This window comes from Diaporthe amygdali, assembly GCF_026229845.1.
Source record: "Diaporthe amygdali strain CAA958 chromosome Unknown NODE_6_length_1560011_cov_65_102424, whole genome shotgun sequence".
Taxonomy (NCBI): Eukaryota; Fungi; Ascomycota; class Sordariomycetes; order Diaporthales; family Diaporthaceae; genus Diaporthe; species Diaporthe amygdali.
In genome coordinates this window covers 742,453-766,733 of record NW_026517026.1, presented here as the reverse complement: position 1 = coordinate 766,733, position 24,281 = coordinate 742,453, and the positions used below count along the sequence as shown (strand labels likewise).

The 24,281-nt window shown below is 50.9% G+C and overlaps 11 protein-coding genes across 11 annotated transcripts; 3 read left to right on the top strand and 8 right to left on the bottom strand.

Moving 5' to 3' along the window:
• Window positions 1–170: 170 nt before the first annotated feature.
• On the bottom strand, window positions 171–1,106 carry J7T55_000979 (uncharacterized protein; the record flags this gene model as incomplete). The annotated part of the gene is made up of 4 exons (XM_053140250.1): window positions 171–353; window positions 414–570; window positions 634–741; window positions 799–1,106. The coding sequence occupies 4 exons, from the start codon at window positions 1,104–1,106 to the stop codon at window positions 171–173; spliced, it is 756 nt and encodes a 251-aa protein (XP_052996627.1).
• Window positions 1,107–1,877: 771 nt separating this feature from the next.
• Window positions 1,878–2,386, top strand: J7T55_000978 (uncharacterized protein; the record flags this gene model as incomplete). The annotated part of the gene is made up of 2 exons (XM_053140248.1): window positions 1,878–2,050; window positions 2,119–2,386. The coding sequence occupies 2 exons, from the start codon at window positions 1,878–1,880 to the stop codon at window positions 2,384–2,386; spliced, it is 441 nt and encodes a 146-aa protein (XP_052996626.1).
• A 430-nt stretch (window positions 2,387–2,816) lies between these two features.
• J7T55_000977 (monooxygenase protein) lies at window positions 2,817–3,373 on the bottom strand (the record flags this gene model as incomplete). The annotated part of the gene is made up of 2 exons (XM_053140247.1): window positions 2,817–3,272; window positions 3,344–3,373. 2 exons carry the CDS (start codon window positions 3,371–3,373, stop codon window positions 2,817–2,819), a joined length of 486 nt encoding a protein of 161 aa, XP_052996625.1.
• A 735-nt stretch (window positions 3,374–4,108) lies between these two features.
• Window positions 4,109–5,676, top strand: J7T55_000976 (uncharacterized protein; the record flags this gene model as incomplete). Its single annotated transcript, XM_053140246.1, has 2 exons — window positions 4,109–4,363; window positions 4,417–5,676. 2 exons carry the CDS (start codon window positions 4,109–4,111, stop codon window positions 5,674–5,676), a joined length of 1,515 nt encoding a protein of 504 aa, XP_052996624.1.
• Window positions 5,677–6,096: 420 nt separating this feature from the next.
• Window positions 6,097–7,227, bottom strand: J7T55_000975 (fructosyl peptide oxidase; the record flags this gene model as incomplete). The annotated part of the gene is made up of 1 exon (XM_053140245.1): window positions 6,097–7,227. One exon carries the CDS (start codon window positions 7,225–7,227, stop codon window positions 6,097–6,099), a length of 1,131 nt encoding a protein of 376 aa, XP_052996623.1.
• A 3,036-nt stretch (window positions 7,228–10,263) lies between these two features.
• Window positions 10,264–11,482, bottom strand: J7T55_000973 (uncharacterized protein; the record flags this gene model as incomplete). Its single annotated transcript, XM_053140244.1, has 5 exons — window positions 10,264–10,416; window positions 10,482–10,564; window positions 10,627–11,078; window positions 11,137–11,196; window positions 11,250–11,482. 5 exons carry the CDS (start codon window positions 11,480–11,482, stop codon window positions 10,264–10,266), a joined length of 981 nt encoding a protein of 326 aa, XP_052996622.1.
• Window positions 11,483–11,952: 470 nt separating this feature from the next.
• J7T55_000972 (uncharacterized protein) lies at window positions 11,953–13,637 on the top strand (the record flags this gene model as incomplete). The annotated part of the gene is made up of 3 exons (XM_053140243.1): window positions 11,953–12,148; window positions 12,203–12,504; window positions 12,570–13,637. 3 exons carry the CDS (start codon window positions 11,953–11,955, stop codon window positions 13,635–13,637), a joined length of 1,566 nt encoding a protein of 521 aa, XP_052996621.1.
• Window positions 13,638–14,062: 425 nt separating this feature from the next.
• Window positions 14,063–16,154, bottom strand: J7T55_000971 (Alcohol oxidase; the record flags this gene model as incomplete). The annotated part of the gene is made up of 5 exons (XM_053140242.1): window positions 14,063–14,121; window positions 14,199–14,525; window positions 14,615–15,626; window positions 15,695–16,038; window positions 16,094–16,154. The coding sequence occupies 5 exons, from the start codon at window positions 16,152–16,154 to the stop codon at window positions 14,063–14,065; spliced, it is 1,803 nt and encodes a 600-aa protein (XP_052996620.1).
• Window positions 16,155–17,668: 1,514 nt separating this feature from the next.
• Window positions 17,669–18,568, bottom strand: J7T55_000970 (uncharacterized protein; the record flags this gene model as incomplete). Its single annotated transcript, XM_053140241.1, has 1 exon — window positions 17,669–18,568. One exon carries the CDS (start codon window positions 18,566–18,568, stop codon window positions 17,669–17,671), a length of 900 nt encoding a protein of 299 aa, XP_052996619.1.
• Window positions 18,569–20,038: 1,470 nt separating this feature from the next.
• Window positions 20,039–20,583, bottom strand: J7T55_000969 (uncharacterized protein; the record flags this gene model as incomplete). Its single annotated transcript, XM_053140240.1, has 2 exons — window positions 20,039–20,363; window positions 20,456–20,583. 2 exons carry the CDS (start codon window positions 20,581–20,583, stop codon window positions 20,039–20,041), a joined length of 453 nt encoding a protein of 150 aa, XP_052996618.1.
• Window positions 20,584–22,078: 1,495 nt separating this feature from the next.
• Window positions 22,079–23,962, bottom strand: J7T55_000968 (RNA methyltransferase; the record flags this gene model as incomplete). The annotated part of the gene is made up of 1 exon (XM_053140238.1): window positions 22,079–23,962. The coding sequence occupies one exon, from the start codon at window positions 23,960–23,962 to the stop codon at window positions 22,079–22,081; it is 1,884 nt and encodes a 627-aa protein (XP_052996617.1).
• Window positions 23,963–24,281: the final 319 nt, after the last annotated feature.

Here is a 24,281-nt window from a genome sequence, read left to right as displayed (position 1 = left end):
AGAGGCAATGACAGTCACAATGCTAGGATATGTATTGTTTATCTTGGACGCAGTAGACCAATTGAAATTCTCCTTTGACGCCGTTTTGATGGTAAATTAGGACCTTTTTGGTGCAAAGCGTATGAAATCATCCAACTCGCTTCATCAAAGGGCAGCTATGACCTCCTTGACTACCAAGGCCTTACGGAACCATCGTACCGCTTTTCGTGATTTTCCCATCCGGGTACCCTGACTGTCAGGAATTTGCCGGTGTCCTTGACGTCAACCTTATCAGCGATCTCGAGAATACCCGCGATGGCCTCTTCGGGGGTTAGATCGGCATAGTCTTTGCCTCCCATATCTGTCTTTACCCACTATGAAAGAATTGTCAGCATGAAATGTTTGCGCAGCAATGGCGGAGCGTGAAGACATACACCAGGGCAGAGGGCAATAAAGGTCACGCCCTCGTCTCGGAATGCCTCAGCGTACTGCACCGTCAGCATGTTCAACGCCGTCTTGGAGATTTTATACGCTGGTGTGGGCAGTTGCTGGAAGTGCGAAGACATTGTCAGGGATCCCATGGTCGAAGTTCTGAGAGCGGTCAGTATTCATTTATGGGCCTAGGCGAGCCGTGCAGATTGTTCAGGGTCTTACATGTTGATGATCTTCTTCAAATTACTCTTCCTCACCAAGGGCAACAAGGCGGTGATAACATTGTTTACTCCTATGACGTTGGTGTTCAAGTGTTCGCCCAAGTCCTTCCTGTTCGGCGATCAGTCAGGCAACGATTACGCATGCGGAAAGAGTGAGGATACTGACATGTCCACGATTCCATTCGGAGTTGTGTTCATGATGCCGGCATTGTTGATAAGATAGTCGAGGCCTTGGCCATTGAGAGACTTCTCCACCGTCCGAGCGGCCTCTTCTGCGCTCTGCTGGGATGTGACCTCGAGAAAGACGAATTGAACGCGACCGTTGGACTCTTCGGTCAGCTTCTTTAGATCATCCGACTGCTTGCGAGCAGCTGCAAAAATTTTGGAAACTTCTGATGAAGGTCGGGACGCAAGCGTTGTGGTCAGCTGGAGACCAAGGCCACGAGATGCGCCGGTAATGAAGTAGGAAGCCATTGCTTATTGCGGAGAAGTCGATTTATTGAGAAGCGTGGATTACGGAGTGGGATCTACGAAAACACCAGCTCGATATTGAAGATGTACCCGCCTCACTTTATACTTCCTGGTGATTCAATAAGATCTACACCTCCGCTGGAGTGACTAATGCTGTTTTCATTGTGCTAGCAGGGATTGGGGGGGGGGGCAAATAACGACAATGCATCAGCATGCAACTTTCGATGCAGCTACGTTCACCCTTGCCAAAAATACATCAGAATAGCGAGTGCGAGCCAATTGCACAGTCAAAGATCCCCTGGGAGGCTTCTTGTGGGTGCTGTGTCGAGCTATATTCTCACTGCATTGGAGGTGGAGATCGTTTAGCAAAGAGTCGGGACTCCCGGCTGCCGGCTCGCTGGTCGGGCAGATGTACACGCCGGCAAGTCGAGTAGGATTTGTCAGGGAGCACATCATCGCTCCATTTCGAACAGCCAAGGTTGGCGGGGTCAAACGTCAAGTTACCCATGGGAGAGACCTGTAAGCTTTGTCCTCTTCACATACTCCGTAGTAGTAGGGCCTCGATGACCAATCTGACGGAAGCCCGGGGGTTTCGGTAATCCGGTCGGACGTTTTGGCCCCACAACCTCCAAACCCTTCAGAACACATAATGACCGAACAAGTCCGTGTATAACTTCAAATGCGTAGGTTGAATGTACTCAACGAACTCAAAATAAAGCCATCCAGCAGAATCCCTCACAATTGAGCAAACAACCCATCGACCAAACTTTAGACATGTCGACTACTCGCAGGCCCTACTTTATCATCTCCGCTCTGCCAGCCGATGACATGGCCCAGCAAGACTTGGAGGTCGAGCAGGTCTTCCACCTGAAGGCGGAAGAAGCCCGCGACGAGGTCGAAAAGATGAAGAAGTCGCTCAACGACAACGGCTTTGACTTTGATTGGAGGTCCTCATGAAACAACATATTCTAGAATTACTGGCTGACTCTGTTCAAGTGACTCTCGTTTCGCCTAGGCTCGGCTGCAAGGAAACCCTCGACAAGCTCGACGCAGCGGAACATGTCGACGGAATTATCTTCGGATTTGGATTGCGTGGCCACCCAGCTCCAAGCATTTCCATCCTTTTCGAGGAGCTAATCGAAAAAGTGAGATATCACCCAAAGAACGTCAAAATGTTCTTCAACTGGAGCATCCCGTCCAGCTTGGACGCTTGCCAGAGAGCCATGAAATTGAAGGCGGACAAGGAGAAGGAGGCTGCCGGAGCGGCGCAAGAAGTAATATAGGTCACATAGCGAAGACATTCTGATATATTTAGTGTGCCATTGCGTGAAGCCGGGTTGAGCTGCAGGTACAAGACGATGTCAAATTTGATAGAAGCGGCCAGCTCAGAACCAAGGTCGATATGTCACCAATGACACTAATTACTTCAAATACTTAAGTAACTACGCTCAGATATTAGCTATCTTAGTCTAAAAAACTAATCGGCTTCTGAGATAATACTACTAGAAATATATCAAAAAGCGAATCTCATGGCACGCGATTTTGAATTTTTACATGACATAAATCTCAAAGACCGTAGCTATGCTTGATCAAGTCTGCGGCCTTTTCCGCGACAGCGTGGACCGTTGTCTGGATGTTTGCCTGCGGAATGAGGGGCTGGTGCTCGCATCCACCACACGCTGAGCCTCAACGCCGTACACTCTAAGTTCCGTGTCAATCACACCTCCCATATCCTGTGGCAACCGACTCGACAGTATTGGAGAATCCAGTAGCCAAGACCACAAGGTCATACTGTCTCTCGCGTTCACCATTGAGAAATACATGGCTGTCAGTGAAATGAGAGATGAACCATTGTTCGATCTTGATATCACCGTTAATGACAGCTTTGCAGGCTCCAGCGTCAAAGTAAAAGGCACCATTTCTGGTATAAGCCAGAGGCCCGGTGTCGCGTTGGCCACGCCAAATCTTAAAACCGGCCTTTTCCACCCTGGCAAAGAGTTCTGCATCGGCATTCCAGATGTCTTGAGCCGTTCTCCGGAAGAGTTCTTCTTGGGGGCCAACGGGCAGACCGTGTGCAATATGGTCTGCCGCATTCAGATCCGGCCACTTTCCGTCCTTTGGTGCATATAGAGGAGGGTGCTGAAAATGGGCTGCCGCTTTCCCGCTGTACTGTAAGCTGAGTGGGGTCCCCACGGGCCGGGGGGCTGGGTTGCAAGCTCAAGATAGCCTAGAACCCTCACGCCTGGATAGGCAACTTCGCTCTTCGACATGCCGGGCAAGACAACTGACGAAGAACTACTATAAAACAAAGCAGTTGTCATATAATGCTACATCACAGCTTATAATTAAGTCTTTTATCCTAAAACTCTTTCTTAAAATTAGATTTTCAATAAATCTAACTTTTTTAATTTCTGGTGAAGGAAACAGTATGTGGGTAAACAGTAGGGTTTGTATTCGTAGCATATAGAGGAAAGAAAAGGCAGCGAAGGCTGTGGGCTGCGGAGGTTGCTGCAACCCCTGGCCTTATCTCCTCTCTTATCTAATCTAATCGGCTTATCTAGTCACTGATAAGGCTTCCTCCAAATGCACCCCCCCAAGTGCTGCACCATAAATTATTTACTAGTTATATAATTAAAACTTTAATATAATATTTACATTTTAAAATTAGATATTCTACATAGATTTTAAATAATATTTTATAATTGACACGATTTGTACAGGGAAGAGAAAATCTCTATTATGTTTCCTAGGGAAAGGCCTCGGCCTACAATAGATTGCACGAACGGGACCGGAGTCGCGGTCAAAGGTTATTGATACGCTTACGCCTTACCTTTTCTTGCCGAAATAGTGTTATCTGGGTCGATCTCACCCCCGGCTCGCTCTGTTCTGGGCATGTCTTTCCCATGGAATTCTCCAAGTTCCCAAAAGAGGACTCTGTCTATACTACTCCTTTACACTGCAGCTGCTTGACTACGGCAACTAGTTCTGGCGGCATTACCGAAGAGATGTTAGACGTACGAGAGATGACCATCGCTCACGCCCAGGATGGATTCAAGACCAAGAAGTTCACCGCACACGAGTTGACGTCGGCATTTCTTGACCGTATTGCGACTCTGGATAAAAATGGCCCCCGCATCAACTCCACAATGGCTTTATCGACAACGGTGCTCGATGAAGCTGCCGCTCTTGACGCTTACTTGGAAGAAAAGAGTCAACTTAAGGGAAAGCTGCACGGCATTCCCGTCCTCGTCAAAGATCAAGTAAGGATAAATCTGCTGTCTGTCAAAATTGGGCTAACAAATACAACCCTCAGGCCGACACAAAAGGGATGATAACTACGTATGGTTCGACCGTGGCCAAAGAGAACGTTCCTGATGAGGACGCTACTGTTGTAACGAAACTGAAGGAGGCTGGCGCCTTGATCCTAGGCAAGACCACCATGGCCGAGTGGGCATCCGTCTGGGTAAGCGCGAACGGCGCGACTGACTACGAGTTTACCAAAAATCCCTATAATCATATATACGATGTGGGAGCTTCCTCAGGAGGCTCCGCTGCTGCTTTGAGCGCTAACTTCTCCATCCTGGCCGTTGGAGAAGATACCGGCGGATCTATTCGAGTACCTTCGTCATTCTGTAATCTTGTCGGTCTCCGTCCGACACCAGGTCTTATTTCTCGAACGGGTTTCTGTCCACTTCTCAAGCATCAGGATACCCCTGGTCCCATGGCACGAACAGTTATGGATTGTGCCCTAATGCTAGACTGCATTGTTGGGTTTGATCCAAAAGATGAATATACAGGCTTTGCGGCTACCGCGACTGCCCTGGGGCTGCCTCGAGGCGGCAGTTATGCGTCTTCCCTCCAGAATGGACCAAAAAAGATGAAAGTTGCTAGGATCGGTGTGGTCAGGGAGCAGTTTGGCTCGGACTCCGACCCGTACTGCAAGGCAGTGAATAAAGTGATGCGAGAGGCCATGGACAAATTACAAGGCGCCGGAACAACCTTTGTGGACGTACACATCGACAACCTCCAGCACTATCTTCATTACCCGCTCGTATATGTACAGAGGTCCCGTAGCGATATCAACAGCTTCCTGATGACAAAACCGCATCTTCCACAGGACATTGCGGATTTTGTGCCCGAGGTGGCAGACAGGGATTACCTCACCACGCTATGCCAGACCATGCATGGGCCCCGAGACCCTAAGGACGACCCTACCTTTGTTGACAGGATACTACAGCGAGATGATTTTAAGCGCAAAATCGACTGCGTTGTTGCGTCGCTTGACCTAGACGCGCTCATGCTGCCGGATGTTCGGGTCCCTCCTCCACTAATCGCAGACGCGACGAATGGAAGATTTATGGATAATGGATCCTTCAGCTTCCCAGTCAATACATTCTTAGCCAGCGTGGCTCTCCTGCCAGCCATCTCAGTTCCCGCGGGATTCACAGATGACGGGCTTCCGGTAGGTATGGAACTCGTCGGCTTGGAGTATCAAGAGCAGCATTTACTTGAGTTGGCTCGTGGGGTGGAGAATATCCTTGGTGCAAGAAGAGCACCACCAGCGCCTCTATAGGCCTGTCTATATCGCATGCCCATAAAGGAATAGCTCTAAGACAAAGGTGCGATTGAGTGATGCCGGTTATTGGTTTTAGCACCGCGAAACGGAGCACTACGGCCTCAAAAAGCGATTACCTCAACAAGTAAATACTACACCCAGAGACTAAGACCGTGTTCGAATACAACGGACTTGTACCTCAAGTATCTTGGATCTGAAGATTGAAAATGCAGCACTAACGTGGGTGGACCCTAATCCGACCAGCTCTTAATTCCAATCACCTAGCATATGTATTATAGGGCATTTATTTTCCCACCCTTTCAAATTACAAATATCTAGGACTGGAAAAAGCTGGAGCTCGCTCATGGCTTGAACACACGGTAGGTAGAATTGTCGCACTGTACAACCCTAATTCAGGCTCACATCTAAATGTACTATCTATTCACGATTTTGAGCGAATCGACCAAGCTCAAAATTAGACAAGGCCGGGTCACTGACACCCGTCAGAATCTGCTGGCTCAGCAATTGACCCACTATGGCCGCATTTGTAACCCCGGAGTGCATAACGGCAACAGTAAGGCCATCCAGTCCCGTCGACCCAAGAATTGGCAAGCCATCTTCTGGTGTCGGTCTGTATCCTACAGTGTAATAATCGAACACCAGCTCATCGCCCCCTACCACCGCCTCCTGGACCCTACCGAACAGCTCCTCGGCCGTTTTCTGTGGATCGTCGCCAGGATCCCCGCCTGAGAACTCCGACCCGGACCGGATGCGGCCGTCCAGAGTCTGCCGCAAGTGCAGTTGCTCCGCGTTGACGATGCCGTTCAACAGCCCCGTCTGCGTCGGCCGCGAGTTTACTAGCAAGCCCGCCACGCCCGTCACAGGCAGACTGACGTTCTCAGCAGCAAGCAGCGGCACGCTGCCGACACCCGCCGCGAGGACGACATGATCGGCGCGAGCCTCCACACCGGCGGCCGTGACGACACCCGAGATGCGGCCGTCCTGCTTAATAAATCCGGTGACCTTGTCATTCAGCAGCGTGGCACCCCTGGCCTCCGCGTCAGCGATGAGCTGGCGCGCGGCAACGTGCGCCTCGACGGCGCCTTCCTCGGCGACGTAGAGCCCCCACTCCGGAAGGACGCTGTCCTGCAGGGCGGGCTCTCGTTGCTGAATCTCGGTCCGGTTCACGCGCACAATATCGTAGCCCCATGCCGAATGCTCGTCGAAGTATGCCTCCAGCTCCTCGGGCGACATGTTCCAGTTGAGCGACCCGCCCCAGTGGATAGGTAGGTCCGGAAGTTCGGCAGCCATCTCCCTCCACCGTTCCATCGAGCGGTGCCGGAAGTGGTAGTAGAATTTGGGGTTGCCGGCGGCCGCGTTGAGCCAGGCGAACGAGTTCGGCGTCGCCGTGCCGCCGATGTCTTGGGCCACGATGGTGACATTCGCCTCGTGTGACAGGTGCCAGGCGATAGAGGCGCCGACGATACCGCCGCCGACGACGGCGATGTTTGGGCTAGTCTGTACGCTCATCCTTGATTCTCCGGAGATGAGGGGATTTTGTGCATTCATCTCTTTGGTACTGGCAAAGGGCGGACTGGAATATCGACTGGTAGAGTAAAGACTTAATTATACATCGAAGTCTGGTTCTTGGCGTTGGAGTAGATCCTGTCCTATGTAGGCAAGTCGGCATCGTGAAGCCAACGTTTCTCCGATCTCGGTGTGAATGTTGAACAATATGCTGTTCCCATGGTGTGATACCAAGAGTTCCCCGCAGATAAGAGTTGAGGTGATGAATTGCTCCCGCCGAGTGTTGCGAATGCTCTCGTCGTGCAAGGGAGATGCGTCGAGCGTATATTGGTAAGTTTGCAAACATACGCTGACTTGGACAAGATTCGGGTTTTCCCCTGCCTTTTCAACGTCATCATAATCATCATGATCGCCGTTTGATAGGTCTAACAGATCACGTTCCCGGGCTTCCGAGAGTGTCCAAGGGCAATCACTAGCATCATAGTTTTCTTCATGAAGCGACACAGCTTTTAAGACTCTTTACAAAGAAAGAAATCGCAGCGGATCATTATTGGAATACGAGCTATTGGTATCAAAATGACAACTTGCCCTGTATTACAAACGATCGGTATCAACAATGTATATCACTCTCATTTATACCAGTAAGACTTACATATAAATCTAATAAATGAATAAATCAATATATTGAATGTTTAAGAATATAATAACTACACTTCCCACTGTCAGTTGGTCGTGCGGAGCTCATTTTGGCTGGAAACTCAACAACCCTTCGGGTTGGGAAGTTAACTTTTAGACTTCCTATGACTTTTGCAGATAGGACCCAGCGGGCAGTAGCCCGTCCATGTGAAGTGGGACCCGCAGTGCGCGGGGATGTAGGACATGTGGGAGGTGCCGCTCCCGTTCCTTATGCGCTGCGCCCAGCATGCAGCAGGCTTGAACCCTTTCCTGACCAATTGTTGGTCCTATTTCTGTCAGCGTCGTGACATTGAGCTTCTAGACCTAGATCCAATTTAGCATCAGTCTTTTGTAAAACCATGCAAACAAACATTCGTGCTACCCAAAGGCCTCCGAGGACCTGTATTAACTGTACGAAGCGAAAAGTACGATGCGATAAGAGATCGCCGTGCCAGCAATGTGTTGATCGAGGACAAGCACACCAATGTAAACGAGAGCTTGTTCGGGTGAGGGGTAATTTGGTCAAAGATCCAGGGTCAAATGACAACCAGAACTACGCAGAGCTTCTTCAGGAGAATGCTATTCTTCGTGCTCTACTCGCCGGCCAAGATGCGCGGGGAAATGTTGGCACCTCCGAGACAGACAGAAAAGATACGCCGAGGCTGCGTGCACATGGCAGAAGTCGCACCGAGGAAGTAGAGTGGCGTCTGTTTGACGAGATTGGGATGTCATCACAGCCGCGGACTGTGTTTGAGTTGACAGACATCATTTTACCTTCTCGAGATTTCAGTCACAGCATGATCGAAAATGCTGTTCAGTGGACCTCTTGGATTCACTTCGCACTCTTCATTCCGAAGTTCCGACGCGAACATGAGGAGTTTTGCGATCGATTGCTAGCGAAAAAATCTCTTGCAGACATGGATCCGGCCTGGATGGCAATATACTTCAGCGTCTTGGCCTCGACACTTATGTTCACGGATGAGCAGGAAACTGTCGACATACGGCCAGCTGGTGTCGATTTCACGAGCCTTCTTCGAAACTGGTACGAATCTGCGCTATTGTTCCTTGACAGGGCCGACTATATGAAAAAGCCGGACGTGCGTACTCCTCAAGCCATTGCCATTCTCCACATCGTATTCAACAACGTGGGTGATGTGCACCGTCACCAAAATTTGTGGACGGTCGCAATCCGTCAGGCCCAGCAGCTAGGTTTGGGCTCGGACGAGGAAAATACAGACGAATCGTATTGCGAGCAGCAGATAAGACGGAGACTGTGGTGGACATTGACGATTTGCGAATGGTTGCCCATCCCCTACAGGGCCCCCTGTTTGCATGCGATTGACTTCTCCTGTAAGTTTCCAGATGAGATCGCCGATGAAGAGCTGGAGACCGCATCAGGGAGTTCAAGACTTCCTAGGTCCAAGCCACGGCCGGTGAGATACCACATTGCCATGGCACAGGTCTCAAAAGTCTACTATCAGCTTCGTTATATACTAAGCCTACGCGAGTGGAAGACTGAGGATGTAGCCCAGTTTGTCTTCAATGCAGATGAGCAGCTGGCAAACCTGATCACCGACCTACCTTCATATCTTCAATTCGATAAGGAGTCGACAACAGCCACCGAAGCACGCGACCGCCAATATCCCTTCATTCCTTGGCAGAAAAAGAGTCTGGCAAAAGTTCTGCTCTACTATCGGATGGCAATTAGCAGCCACCTGCAGGAACATTGGCTAGACGGGTCAACTGACGGTGCTCGGACGAGGGCCATCTGTATGTCTTCCGCCCAAGGGCTGATTCATTCAACTCTCACGGAGACTGTGGATGCATCCAAACTCCGCCCCTGGTAAGTCATTCCTAGTGAGCGACCTCAAGGAAAGTACTGAAACTTTTACAGGGCAATTACCATGAATATCTTCGCTGCATCTGCTGTCCTCGCACTGGAATCTCTGCATACAGAAGAGGACTTCTCTGCCGAAATACAACAGGGCGTGGACTTCCTCGAGCAAGTTCAAGCCCAGAACCTCGTTGCTGAGAAGGCGATAAAATTCTTGAGGAACATCATTCAAGACAGCTAGATCTTGTGGTCGTTGTTCGTTTTGCCACTGCCGTGGCTGTTCTCCCTGTTTTCCATATCGCAACTGTAATTCCAGAATCTCTATCAATCTGTCCACCCTTATTAGGATGTGTGGGCTTGAAGGTCACATGTTTGTGATTCATGGGTGAATTTGAACGAATGCATAGTTTGCACAGGATTAGGTGCTATTCAAGTTTTCGCCCAATTCGCAGTGAAGTTCAGCTTCTACTGCACCTGGAGTGGAAGTAAACACACAGTGCATAGCATAAATAGGTCTCATTTAACCTTCATTCCTAACCATGGCTAACGACGCGTAACACTACCTGTCCTCACGACCCATAAGACACCACTCCTGCAAGCTTTAGCAGCTTCTCAGTTTCTACAGGCTCTTGAACCGGTCTGTCTCTCTTGTACGTTTCTTCCTGCCCAAGTCGAATCACCTTGCGCTCGTTACGGAAGATGTTGGCGTGAGGCCAATGGGTCTATGCCAACAATTGTGTCAGAGATGCTATGTCGGCGTTTGGGGTTATCTAATCATTTGACTTACGGTGCCCTTTCGATCTTTGAACAATTGTGCTTTCATCTGTAGGTCTTCTGCACTCGCGTAGGAAGCGGGAGAGTAACACATGTCTATCAGAAAAGAGGTTAGTCAATCATATTTCACGTGAAGAAATTGGGGTCTGGTTTCTTACACAATACAGAGCGAACCGCATCACTCTCTGGCAAGCAGTTGTAATGAACAGTTCTAGAATCCCACAAGATGAGATCGCCCGGCTCAGCGCAGACCTTGATGGCCTCGCAGCCTCTCTCCTTGAACCACTCAACTTCTTCTGGTTTAAATCCGAACCAGTCGGCTGGACCCCAAGTCTCTCGCTCCGTGTCGTGAGTCTTGAAGAAGGCCTCGTTGAGGGCACTTGATCCCTTCAAGACGATGAGACCTCCGTCCTTGGGACCGTTCGGGGCAAGGTTGAGTATCCCTTGGACGCACTGCAGTCCTTTGCGGTGAGGACTTTGATCGACGTGCGGCCATGCACCGACGGGCTCTCGGTCTTTCGTTGGGAGGGTCAAGTTTGCACCATCGAATGATACAAGAAGGTCTTCGGTTTGCCAGAGCTTGGCGTAGGCATTGAGGATCGTGGGCTCCCTGTGGCGCAAGATTAGTAATGATCATTGTGTTCTAAGAATGATTCAAGTTGGCGTACATTCGAGCTTCCCAGAAGAATCTCTCGTGCGCTACCGAGTAAGCGTGGTACATTCCGCCCCTGAATTTGAATCAATATCAGTAGGCAGTTGATGGTGTCTTCTGGAAACGAACTTGATGTGCGCCGGTAGATTTGGAGGCCCCCAGGTTGAGGAATCGTCCTTCCGGAAGCCGTATGGAAAAGTCTCAAGCCAGTCAAAGAGACTATCGAGGTAGTATCCTGCTCTCTCTGGCGAGATAACACCCTTCAGCACAACATAACCGTCATTGATAAGTTGATCTCTCCAGTCCCCGAAGTTCGTAGAAGTGTCGAGCTGAGGCTCGTTCTCGTAACTGATGCTGCCCATTATGTAAGTCTGAGGATGGAGACAATGATGGAATGGAAGGCAGTTGACGCTGTTTCGTGGAATTGTAAGTCGAAAGACAGTGGTGGCCACCTTATGTATCCTCAATAAGTTGCTGACATGCTGCCATCCAATACCATTCCGTTGTGTCATATCAATGATCGGGTAGCATTTTCCACGATCTGAATATGGCAGAGATTGACCTCCAGCCGGATGACTCTCGGGCGAAACCCCGAATCACACGGGGTTCCCTTCATGCAGCCTTATCGCGCGGGCCGGGCGAGTCACGGGTGAGTTTTCGACGCCTGCAACCGTATTGAGCAATGAGAGCTCTGCAGATGATAATGCATTTCCATCAACAATTACCTGAACGTTGCAACCATCTATAAAGAGGGCTTTCTTGCGGCAACTGCCAACCAAATTCTTCGTAATGTCACGCCACCCCAGATCTTCTCAATTCAATCTCCGCAGTCATGGCAAATCCTCTGACGGCCACAGCCGAGCCCGGGCTGCTGGATCTCGCAGGCACCCCCACGTTGCCTTGGTGGAAAGACGGCGGTCTGAGAAAGCTCATTTTCTGGCAAACATGCATTCTAGTTGCTCAGATCACAGTCGGGTACGATGAAGTCATCGTTGGTTCTTTCCAGGCATTGCAGCCCTGGCAGGATGGTAAGCTGCTTCTTAGCCATTGATGCTATTTTACTGTGCTAAACAGTTGTACAGCTATGGGAAACCCATCTGCTGAGATTTTGGGTCTTATTACTTGCATAGTCTTTGTGGGTGGGTTGGTCGGTGCAATCTTCGCGGCGACACCGGCAGACCGCTACGGCCGACGCTGTGCGATTCAGATTGGGTCGTTCTTGGGGTTTGTTGGATCAGTGATGCAAGCTGCTTCTCCCAACAGGGGCGTCTTCATTGGAGGACGTGCTGTTCTTGGTGTTGGCCTGTCCTTCACCACGACGGCCGGACCCAATCTGTTGACCGAGTTGGCCCATCCACGGTTGCGTGGAAAGATGGCTTCGATGGTAAGACAATCGTTCTGTCCATGCTTTGCGCTCATGAATGGATGCTGAGTCTTCTGTCCGAATAGTTCAATGTGCTCTGGTATCTCGGCTCTATAATCGCCTCGTGGTTGACATTCGGAACTGGCCATCTCTCGACTTCGTGGTCCTGGCGTATTCCATCCATCGTGCAGGCCACGTTTCCCTTGCTCCTAATGATAGCCACCGTCTTCATTCCGGAATCACCTCGATGGCTTTGCTCGAAAGGGCGCCAAAGAGAGGCGAGAGATTTCCTAGTCAAATATCATGCCAACGGCGATCAAAGCGACCCTACGGTCGAGCTGGAGATGCACGAAATTACGGCAGCTCTGAAATTGGAAGAGCAGAGCAAAATGTACACCTGGTCCAACCTGCTCAAGTCCAAGGCTAACCGACGACGCCTCGGCATATGTGTCTCGGTATCTGTTCTCACACTCTGGAACGGACAGGGCGTCATCTCATATTACTTCTCGCCCATTCTGGACTCTATCGGCATTACAAACACAACACAGCAAACCGGAATCAACGGCGGTATGGCCATATGGAACCTCATCTGCTCTGTCACTGGCGCCTTCTTGGCTGACAAGATCGGCCGTCGGAAGCTATGGCTCGCGTCCTTCATCGGAATGATCTGCGCCAATGTGCCCCTAACTATCACAAGCGCTGTGTACGCGAAACACGGCTCTCAGACAGCAGCGTACGGGACGGTAGTCTTTCTATTCTTGTACAACGCCGCTTTTAATATCGCATGCAACCCGTTGCTATATTGCTACACTCCAGAGATCCTACCGTACAGCATCCGCAGCAAGGGACTGGCGCTGCAAATACTGTCTAGCCAGATCATGCTGACGGTGAATCAGTACGTCAACCCTATCGCGCTGGAACGAATCGGATATAACTACTTCATTTTCTACCTCGGCATGTTGTTCCTTGGTGTGGCCCTCATCTACTTCACGTTTCCTGAGACTAAAGGATACTCTTTGGAGGAGTTGGGTATGCTTTTCGATGATGACTTCGATGTCCGGCCACCCGTTCTCCATGGGAAGGACGTCGAGAATTCTGGCCACATAGCTGAAGGAGACACGAAGAAAGACACTGTAAAGATTAGTGAGAGTTGACATGGAGGAGTTGGGTCATAATAATTGTACTTTGAGGCCTCACACCTCTTGATTTGAATCCCTAGGGCGACTCTTACGTCTCTTGGTTGGAGGGTGTGCCTAGCCAGGCAGTCTTGAAAGCGACTGCTGGCCTGCTGATTTCAGAGTGGGGGGCGGCTGGCTTGACGTCTATTTAGTTAGGCAAAGGTTGAGACATGAAGCTTGACCTGAGGTCATTCAGTCTAAGGTATCGACGCGGGGATGCTTGGTCTTAAGGCATGGCTAACAACGGGTCAATCTTAGGCCGATTGAGTAAAGCTCGCAGCCAGACGATGTCATGTACACCAAAGAATTGTATTCCGTCCTATCGCTACACACAAAGTCGTTTCTCTGGCTCTGCTTGTCAAGTCATGCATAATGTTCTGAAGGATTGTGTTGTGGCATCTCTATCTTGCAATGCCAAGTTCCTGAATAACGATATCGGCGGCCTTCTCGCCGATAGCCACTGTAGCATCAAGTGTCAGCCATTCTATAACTTGGGAGAATCGGCAAAGACGAGCGGGGGCTACAGGATATACTTACTCGCCGTGCTACAGGTATTGGCTCCCAAGTTGCTAGGGACGATGCTGAGGTCCGCGACCTTCAGTCCTCGGACCCCATAAACATTGAGATTCGGATCTACGACACCGCCGTCATCAAAAGGCGCCATCTTGCAGGTGCCCATCGAATGCCAGCAGCTGGCGACGTGGTCCCTCAGCCAATTCTCAATCGCCTTGTCGTCCTCGGACGTATAATAGACGTCTTGTGCTGCTTTGGCTTTCGTGTCGGCCGTGGCAGCCTTGGATCCACTGGGAAACTGCGGGTGGCCGGCCGCTATCTCACCATCGAATGCATCCATTCGTCGGACAACTTAAGCGCCATGAGATCAGTCACTGATATATTGGTCGTGCAAATGTAGGGGAAAGCTGGAAGTAAAATAACAAGGGAGGGGTGCATACTCTCGCGCTGCTTCTTGTACATCCAAACATGTTTCTTCAAATCGAGCTCATTTGGGTCCGCCCAGGCATCCATGAAGATCTCATCGCTTATATCAGGACCTGAGATATGGATGCGGCCACGGGAGTAGGGGTGAAGACTGAAGGTCGCGATCCCAAAATATTGACCCACTGGTACCGAGGAGGGATCGCCCGGGAAACAGGCAACAGGAGATATGATCATCATGGGCTTATCTGGGTAGTCTTTGAAGTCCTTGTTCCACGCCGCCTCGAATTCGGGCCCTAGGGAGACGACATCGGCAGTGCTGGGCCGAAGCTTACATTGGACGTCTACCCCGTTATAACTAAGGATCGGATCGTTCTTGGATATCAGTTCCCCTACATCAAGGCGCCCACCGAGGAGTTCGTCCATGGTCTCATGTGGTCCGAGATTGGCCTTGTAGGGGTACAGCATAATATGATGGTCCTGGTAATTCTCCCCTACCCCGGGCACTGTAGCCACGAGTAGAATTTGGGCGCGTTCCAGAATCCTAGGGCTGCCGATTCCGGATCTCTCTAGAATCCCAGGCGTCCCGAGGGCTCCTGCCGACAGAACGACCGTCTTTCTCACTTTGATGCTCCTGACTGGTTCCCCTTCCCTGTCTGGCTGAAATTTTGGACATGGACGAAAAGTTACACCGGTTATATGTTTCTCATCGTCAAATAAAACACGTTCTATGTCAGTCTCAACAAGGACATGGAGGTTCGGGAACTTATCGCTTCGTAATTTAGGGTGCAGGTATTTGTGTGCTACATCCTCGCGCTTGCCGTCAGGGCTGACGTATCGCAGAGCGCGCATCGAGCCATTGATAGTGTCTAGATTGTTAATATCCTCCACCTCTGGCCATCCGCAACGGCTCGTTGAGTTGATAAAATCGCTCTCGAGCTTCGAAGAGCGATAGTTGCCGGGCCCTACATAGATGGGCCCGTCGTGACCATGGCGCTCTTTCAGACCTGGGCCATGGTAGGACTCAAGCTGCTATTGCATCAGTCGCAAATTGTCATAGCCATCTTTTTTTTTTTTTTGGTATGGGCCATACTTACCTTGTTCATATACTCCAGTATCTCGTCAGCCGACCAACCTGGAGTTCCCCAGGCGTCCAGCTCGGAACGTTGCGGTCGGCTATACAAGAGCATGTTCACGGACGAACCTCCGCCTAGGACACGGCTTGTAGGCACCACGACCTCTCTCCCAGCAAGGTAGCTTGACGCGCTCGACTTGTACGGCAAAATGAACTTGTCATTCGGGTCCATGTGTGACAGCCAGAATGCTGGAACCACCACGGCCGGGTCGCCATAGTTGTCCGGGCCGCTCTCAACGACCAGAACAGAAAGGCTTGGGTCCGCCTCGGCCAGTCTTCCGGCAACAATGCATCCAGCGGCGCCGCCTGTGGCCAGATGTTTAGCATTTGCATCTTTCAATGGACTTAGGGGGCTACATACCCCCTACTACAAGAATGTCGACTTCTCGAATTTCCTCTGGAAGACTTTTGTAGAGACCCATCGTGGCGTAAAGTATATGAAGGTTCTGAAGACAGTTGGGTCGATAAGAGCGTATCACAGTCTATGGGATCTGCAAACACGTGCAGTGATAGCAGCTGTATGACTGAAGAGGAAAGATTGCATGTGGGAGATTCAAGGGGAATCGGCCAGAGTGGGAGACGTTGGTATACATGCTTGGCCCTGCAGGTGTCGGGCTACTGTTGGCTCGTCGACCAACCCACATTGCTGCGCCGCTTGACTACAGCAAACGTGAATTATGCTGTAACAAGCAGGATCCTGCATGTGGAGAAGGCAAGAATGTGTGCTCCGCAGCTGTTGCGATGCCAACAGTGCCATCGACCGGCTACCGTCATATTCAGCAGCTCCACAAATTTGCAGGATCGCTGGCTTCCGCTAGCGAGCTGTCATAAGAGAAATCAACACTGGATCAGGAAAAATAAACGTCCTGATTCTAACAACCAAGTGCTAGAAACTTCGCGCGACATAGGAGCGCAAGTCTGGCGAATTAGGTTAAATGCGTGTACCTGAAGTATCCAAACTCTTGAGATGCATGAAAACTGATGTTGCATCTCCAAGCTATTGTCGTAAACGAAAGATCCTAGCACTGCAACTAGCCCTACATTAGACTTCGAGCTATCACAGGAAGGGGTTCCGTGTCTCTGCCGAAGGGGTTCCGTGTCTCTGCCGAAGGGGTTCCGTGTCTCTGCCAGCTTAGACCTCCATGAATAAGATATGTACTCTTACAGCTAAGTATCGACGCGTTTGAGTGTTTTCTGAGGTCGGCGTGCCTGATTAGCTGCAAATGTGAGTAGAAAGCTTGATGAATACGATGTCCCTGGGTGCTGGAGTTTTTTTTTTTTTTTTTTTTTTTTTTTGATCTTCTCTTGGTTGACTCCCGAAACCTTAGTGATAAAATCTCGAAGAAATTGTGGTCGATGCCCAAACAAAGTAGTAAGAAATGTGAAGGTGGTCATATGGTCAGTGGTTGTTGGCTTACGTGTGACTGCTTCAGACCTTCAACACAAAGAGTAGCGTTGATCTGGATCCTGTCCCTGTTTTCAACCCGTCATACCACCCTACTCAAGACCAAGGGTCGATATTGAAGTGGATTTATCACCGCATGCTAGCGGGCGATGGAGCTCCGTTGAAATCTTTCTGCAGGCTTCGACCATGCACTAAGAGCTCAAAATCGTTTCTGCCTGAGCTTTCTTCCATCCTCCAATTGACTTGTTCAATGTCTCATCACTGTCTGCTTCATAATACACTCGTTCCTAAACCACCAACAATAGTGTACTCGTTTGTTCAACACTCCAAAGCCAACCATAATGATCTTCGCATACATCTGTGAAAGATACCCCAGTCGACTCGAAATTACGCCTCGAAGGGCAAGGCCCAGCCACGAAAGAAGTGAATAGCGCCTAACAAAGACAACCCTCCCATTGATTACAGTGCCATGGAGGTATTCGAAGAAAAAAGAATTGCATGGACGGAAGATACGTGGAAGACTCGCTTCTTCTACCCAGCAGACCGTGACTTGCGCAGAGTCCGCAGGGTTGTCCAAATGGCCCTTCGTTTCTGCGCAGTCAAACCACCATCGACCAGCACGTCAATCCCAGTGCAGTAGCTCGCACCAGGCGATGCAAGGAACGCGACCACTGAGGCGATCTCCGCCGGCCTTCCCATCCTTTTTAGTCCCGAGGACCCCACAAACGTAGCCAGAGCCGGCTGCTCAGCATAATTCGTCATCATGGCCGTGTCAATTACCCCGGGCGACACACTGACGATCCGCACCCTCTGCTCTGCGAGCCTTGTAGCCATGCTCTGCACGTAGAGCTGCACGCAGCGTTTCGAGATGGAATACGACGTGTAGGCCCACTTTTTCATGAGCCACACCGTGGGTGACCAGCGCCCCTTGAGATGTCTCTTGACTGCCATGTCAATCGCAAAGGTGGAGATGAATGTTCCCGACAGCGACGCCACCAGGATGACGGCGCCATCGGCTTCCAAGTGTGGCTGCATCTTCTCAACCAGGGTCTTGCTGGCGGTGAAGTTGATGTCGAAGATACGTTGGCCGTTCTGGAAGGAGGGCGCCACACCAGCGGCATGCGCGAGAACGCTGACTTTGCGCCCATTGAGAGCAGAGATGACCTTGTCGCCGAATGCTGGGTCCGAGATATCCCCCGTCACCGTCGTGATAAGCGGAAGCGGCGGCCGCGACTCCGTGATGGATGCTTGTGTCTCGGCCAGAGGCACCAGGTCGCACAGGAGAAGAGCTCGCCCTTGGTCTGCGAAGGCGTCCGCGATTGCTCTTCCCATCCCGCCCGCTGCGCCCGTCACGACAACTACCCCTTGCCCATCCAGATCAGCAGGCTGGCCATGAGTGAATTCCTTAGCAGCTGCAACCTCTGTTGCCATTGCTTGCCGGCTGGCATACGCTCCTTGCACTGTCGGGCGCGCTCGTATCTAGAACTAGGATAGTTTATTGATTTCAGGCTTGAAGGAATTTGCAACGACTTGAAGGTATTGTCGCAATGTTCATGCTGACATGAACACTTGATACCCAATATATTTCACGTAGACAGAACGTGTTGGAGATCATTAGCGTCACTGCAACCCCATGCGCTATCAAGCCGTTCACCCGGCCTCCGCCCATGTAAGTTTCAAGTATCGAATTTCCTATCTAGGACCAATAGCTAAACGACGAAGCTAAGCCCATCGGTTTGTCTCCAAGTTCTTGTGTCCCGCGACTCTACGTAGTCCTTCCTTGGATCTAAAAAAGAGAGGGGCCGGTCTTTATTGTTCTGCTCCTGCTCCCTGCCAGCCATCACATGACTTACCCGATACATCACAGTTCAGTAGCAAAGATCTATTTCAATTCGAATTCTTTGACGAGTCTTTCCCTCCTGTTGGGGGCCCTCTTATTCGTATTCGTATAATGGGTACACCGGGCTTGCCTACAGAGGAAAATGCATGCATCCACACCTCTGAGCGTGGTTTTGATGCTTATAGCCAGAGTTTCCAACTTCCCTTGACACAATAGTCTATGAAGTGCACATTTTGAAGTGCTGAGCACTTGTTGCTACATCGATTCCATCTAGCAGAGTCTAGGGCAGTAGTATTGACTTTGACATTTCATACATCAGCTCCATGACGATCACCAAAATATGGTGAACGGCTTGGCTGGCAGTTTTTGCCTATGGATCAACGTCCTCATTGCTATTAGCTAACCTCGAATTAAATGACAAATTTCGACAGTCGCACACTTGCAACTCATCTACGGTCTTCAGTTATCTTGGTCACTTACAATATAGTCCGCATAAATGAGCACACAAGCGAGTCAGTGTGGCCACAACCCTTTATCAAGCCTACATTTAAAATCGCTCGTTTGTAGTAGAGCGGCATCAATTATCATACAAAAATGGCGATTTAAAGCCTCTAGATTTCCTGCGCACAGCGTGGCAAGTTTTCTGTGCCCTGTTGGGAAATGCGTCGACCCAAATCACCCTTGTGAAACCAAGCCAACCTCAAGCCCGCCAAGACAGGAGAATGGAAAATCGTCCGCTGGTGCTGCCAAGGGATCACATTGAACTACCCTATCCGCCAGATGCTCTCCAGTGTTTTTGCCTACAACATAGACAGCCACAATCACAGGTTGAGCATCTCACAGGAGTACCCACAAAAGTTTCATTGTGCAGTTAGGCAAAGAAGTTCGAGACCATCCCCAAGCATCTATCATGAGCATCGGCCAGATAAGTAGCCAGAAACGAATGGTCGTTGTTCTTCGCTTTGGCGACAGAATCATTGTGCGGGTCAACTTTGATCCCTGAGATGTGACATGCTGGCTTGTTTGAATTTCGCAGGAACCATCGAAGGCATGCAGGCCGATCATACCTGATAGTCGCCTTGGCCCTTGTCATCTCCGAGTATTTCATTTGCCGGGGCAGCTGTGATGTTTCCATTATAGCTCATAATGCAAATGAGTCCAATGGTAATAGACAATGGCACCAAAAGACCGGCCTGTATTAGGTCGGATGGAGGGATTCCAGCGAAGAGAAAGAAGAACTTGAGGGGAACCAGAATCGACCAAGGAAGGTTCCTGTTGACCATCAGCAAGTTCCATGTGCCCCTGTTGGGGCAGACATACTGGTATAGAGGCTGTCTATTGATGACAAGCAGGGGGACACCGAGGGCGGCCCACAGGGCCAGACCACTGGAGACACCAATTGTATTAGAACAGCCCTGTATCCCTCCCCAAAAACAACAAATACTCTTGAGAATTCCGACCTAGACAAGGAGACGCACCTGCTGGTCGCCCAGACGGCCCACGAAAATGCCTGCAGCTGACTGGCGAACAAGAATATGACGAATGCAACGATGGACTGGATGATGAAGAGGGCCTGCCCTAAGCTTTCGATAAACCTCTGTGGCATCACAAGTTCTAAGTAGAGTGAACCTTATTCTATAAAGGAAACGCTTAGCCTGAGGTAGACGTAGAGAATAATGGGTAATATGGCAATGTGATAGTTGAGATGCTATCTAGGAATTATGAACAAAGATGTTGGGTAGAAAGGACATGCGGCGATTGTTGGCGAGTTTTATTGTGCGCCCGATGCGCTCACTGTGTCCATCCGTCTGTCTCTCTCTGGGGAGAAGGGGTGCAGGGGACGAAAAATGGCAGGGATAACAAAGTGCATGTGGTGGAGGACATGGTGATTGGTGTGGAGGGGGTGTTAGATCAGATCAGATCAGATCAGATCAAATCCGACGCCCGCTACATATCCCCATTGACAGCATTTAAACATGGACCCCAACTCGGCCCTGGCTAATGATGTCCCACCATGTCTTTCAGTTGGTCACACAGGCCGGTCGGGAGAGAGGGATGACGGCGGACGTTCCTCCCAGGGAACCATTGTGCTCGTAAGAACTCGAGGTCGCACAACGGGGGCTGTGCAGCGGCTCGTGCTTATGGATTCCAGTTCACATCAATCGCAGTTGTCGCCCGCATAGACGAGAAACCATGCGACATCCAACCGCGGGGCTTTTGATTTCCTACCGTTTCGACAGCCATTCCACAAAAGCAGTTCAGCATGGAAAGTGAGCGGCCATACTACCACGGTGGGGACAATTGATGTTAGCATGCTTGTAGGAGTCCGAAAATGGAAGAGTTCGAGGCATAAGATATACGGATGGACACTCGTTTGCCGTGTCATTTGCCCCGATGCTGCTTCCTCTGTTTCAAGGCTTGAGATAACAACCGGACCAAAATTCTCTTTCACGCACACACAGCTGACAGATGGTCTCGGTGTGGCATCAAGGGTCCACCGGCGCCAGGATCATCCAGTGAGGTATAATGAAGTTAGACACGGATCACCACTGCGGAAAGTGAGGCGGCAGGGCCCCTTTGGGGCATTGGGATCACAGTATCGTCATCTGCAGTGGCGGCTCGGAGACGGTGTCGTCTTCCTAGGCCAGACCTGCGACAAAGAGATGAGTGGATCTTTGATGTGGACCAGGGATCTCTGGATGGCAATCTTAACATGTTGTCAACACAATTATTTGGCTCGAGAGTTCTCCAAAGGACATACTGCGGAACGGATGCCGGACATACTGATTTGTGCAGAATGTGCTGAGGTCAATCCGCGTGATTTGTTACAGCACGGCGTTTCCTTTCTTACAATTCACTCTACGTTTACATCTTGCATGGGCCGACTCGTACGTGACAAGATTTTCAAATGCCTCAAAGATCAGAGATGGGCCACTAATGTACCAGGGAACTGGTATCATTCAGAGTCCTTGATCTTTAATCAGCAAATTCAGTCACAGGCCGAAGCCATCCAGGTTCGCGCTGAAGACAAATGGTGATAGGGGTATATATTTGATCTGCCTCATGCGAGACAGTAGTTGTACATGGTATAATATTTATCTCTAGAACAATGCCCCTGGATCGCTGGCACTGCTCCCACGTGCCTTCGCCTTGCCCCTCAAGAACGCCGAGCATAGCAAGCCAGTGGCCACACTGACGTTCAAGCTGTCCACAACATCCGACCCAGACAGGTTCGGAATGCTGACCTCGACGTTAGCAACCCTCCTCAGCGACCGAGACAATCCCTCGCCCTCGCTGCCCACGAGGAGGATGCAGGGGTCCCTGAGGAGCGGGTCATCCCTCTCCAGGTCTATGGTGTCGATCTGCAGCTGCTTGGACTCGGACTTGGGAGGGCAAGCGGCGTACACCTTCCAGCCGTTCTCCTTGGAGTTCTGCAGGAAGTCTTCGACCGAGTCGACCGACAGCATGTTCAGGTCCTCGGCAGCTCCGGCCGAGGCCTTCAGCACGACCGGTGTCACGGGCGCGGAGCCCTTCTTCGAGACTGCTACTGCCGTAACTCCCATGAAGCTAGCTGTCCTGAGGATCGCGCCCAGGTTTCCTGGGTCGAGAACTTGGTCCACGACCATGACGAGCGGCTTGCGCGAGCTAGGTTGGGTTCTCACGAACCCGTTTGTGCCGTTGATTTGGGTTTCCTCGTATGACTGATGTCCCACAGCCACCTTGAAGCCCGTTTGATCCTGATCTTCGGAGAATTCCTCCAGGGCGGTGGTTGGGAGTTGGGGTAATGGTGATGCTTCAAGAACGTGACCGTTATGTGGACGGCTCTCGCTCATCTTGTTCAGCATAGGTAGCGATTCCTCTTCGAGATATTCGACTTTGACGCCTTTCCTTCTCGCCAAGTCACCTAGCATGCTGTCTTTTTCCGAAGTTCTGCTGCCGCGGCCTTTTCCCCGATAGATGTAAAGTTTATACAACTTCCGGTGGCCAGCTTTCAACGCAGCCTCCACAGCCGACGTCCCGTATAAGAATTGCGACGCGGCAGTGGCATATGGTATTGACACTGGTCCATCGTTTCTCTTAGGCTTCCACGCCTTTGCGTCACCTGCGTCGTCCGACCTTGGCTCGGTGGGTCTTGTTCTCTCTGAGCCATAGGATGATCTTGACCTTCGATCTCGCCCTGAAGAACCGAATTGTCTCGTTCCTTCTGAACCATATGCTGTCGCTGGTCTCTGATCGCGGCCCGGTGAGTCGGACGGCACACGACTATCGCGTGCGCGTCGATCAAAACTGTTATTGTGAGTGTCTTCGGGTTCTCGCTTGTCGCTTCTCTGGTCTCTCATGCCTGAACCAGACCTAAAGTTCTCTCTAGGCTCTTGTTCTCGCCGGGGTCGGCTTTCGCGGACGCCCGTGTTCCTTACGAAAGTCCCAGATCGTTGGCTGTTCCCCAACTTTCGAGGTGGACCGCTCCGTGGCTCACGTTCGCGATTTCGAGGGCCCGATCGGTCCTGCGCATCTCCTGACATCTGCCTCACGAAGTCGTCATGCTGCAGGTTGCCTTCCTTGTCTCCTCCATAGCCCTCGTCCAGCCCATCAAACAGCTGCCCAGTCCTGAATTTTTTGACTAGACTTCTCTCGCCCATGGGATCTCGTGGGTCGTTGAATCGGGCGCGTTTCGACTTGCGCGGCGGTCCTGGCTCTTCGGTGATGTCTTTCTTCCCCTTCCGAATCTTGTAGTTTATGGGGTCTTGCTGCCGCGCGATTGCCCTCGCCCGCCGGCGCTCTGCGGGGCTTAGATACGGATCATCATTGGGGCCTTGGCGAATCTCCTTTCGAGGGGAGGAGCCTCGTGGTCGTGCTCTTTCGGACCGGTTGAGGCCCTGGTGGATGGCAGACAGACGGGAGGCGCATCGCCGGGACGAGGGCAGGAGGGAGAAGCAGACTGCAGGATTGCGTCCTAGCAAGGGCAGTTTTGCAACGAAGCTCATCGCATTGTTGTTGGTTTTGTCTTGCACCTCAACACTGCAGACAAAGGTTTGTTGTGGTATGCAGGCTTCTTGAATGGGAAGTACTGGAGTGGAGGAGATCTGCTGTTAGCTTTTGATGTTCCCAAATTTTTGCAGGGATTAGCTGTAGTGCAGGGATGTGCCCAGTCCAGCGGCGGCGCGCGGTCTCGGACGCGTCTCGCTGTTTTAATTAGTTTACGCTTACAGAGTTCCGACCGAAAGTCAACGTCAATCGACCGACGATTTTGCGCCCGACCGCGCCCAATAAGCAAAAAGACGAGTTTGTTCAGGCTAGAATGCG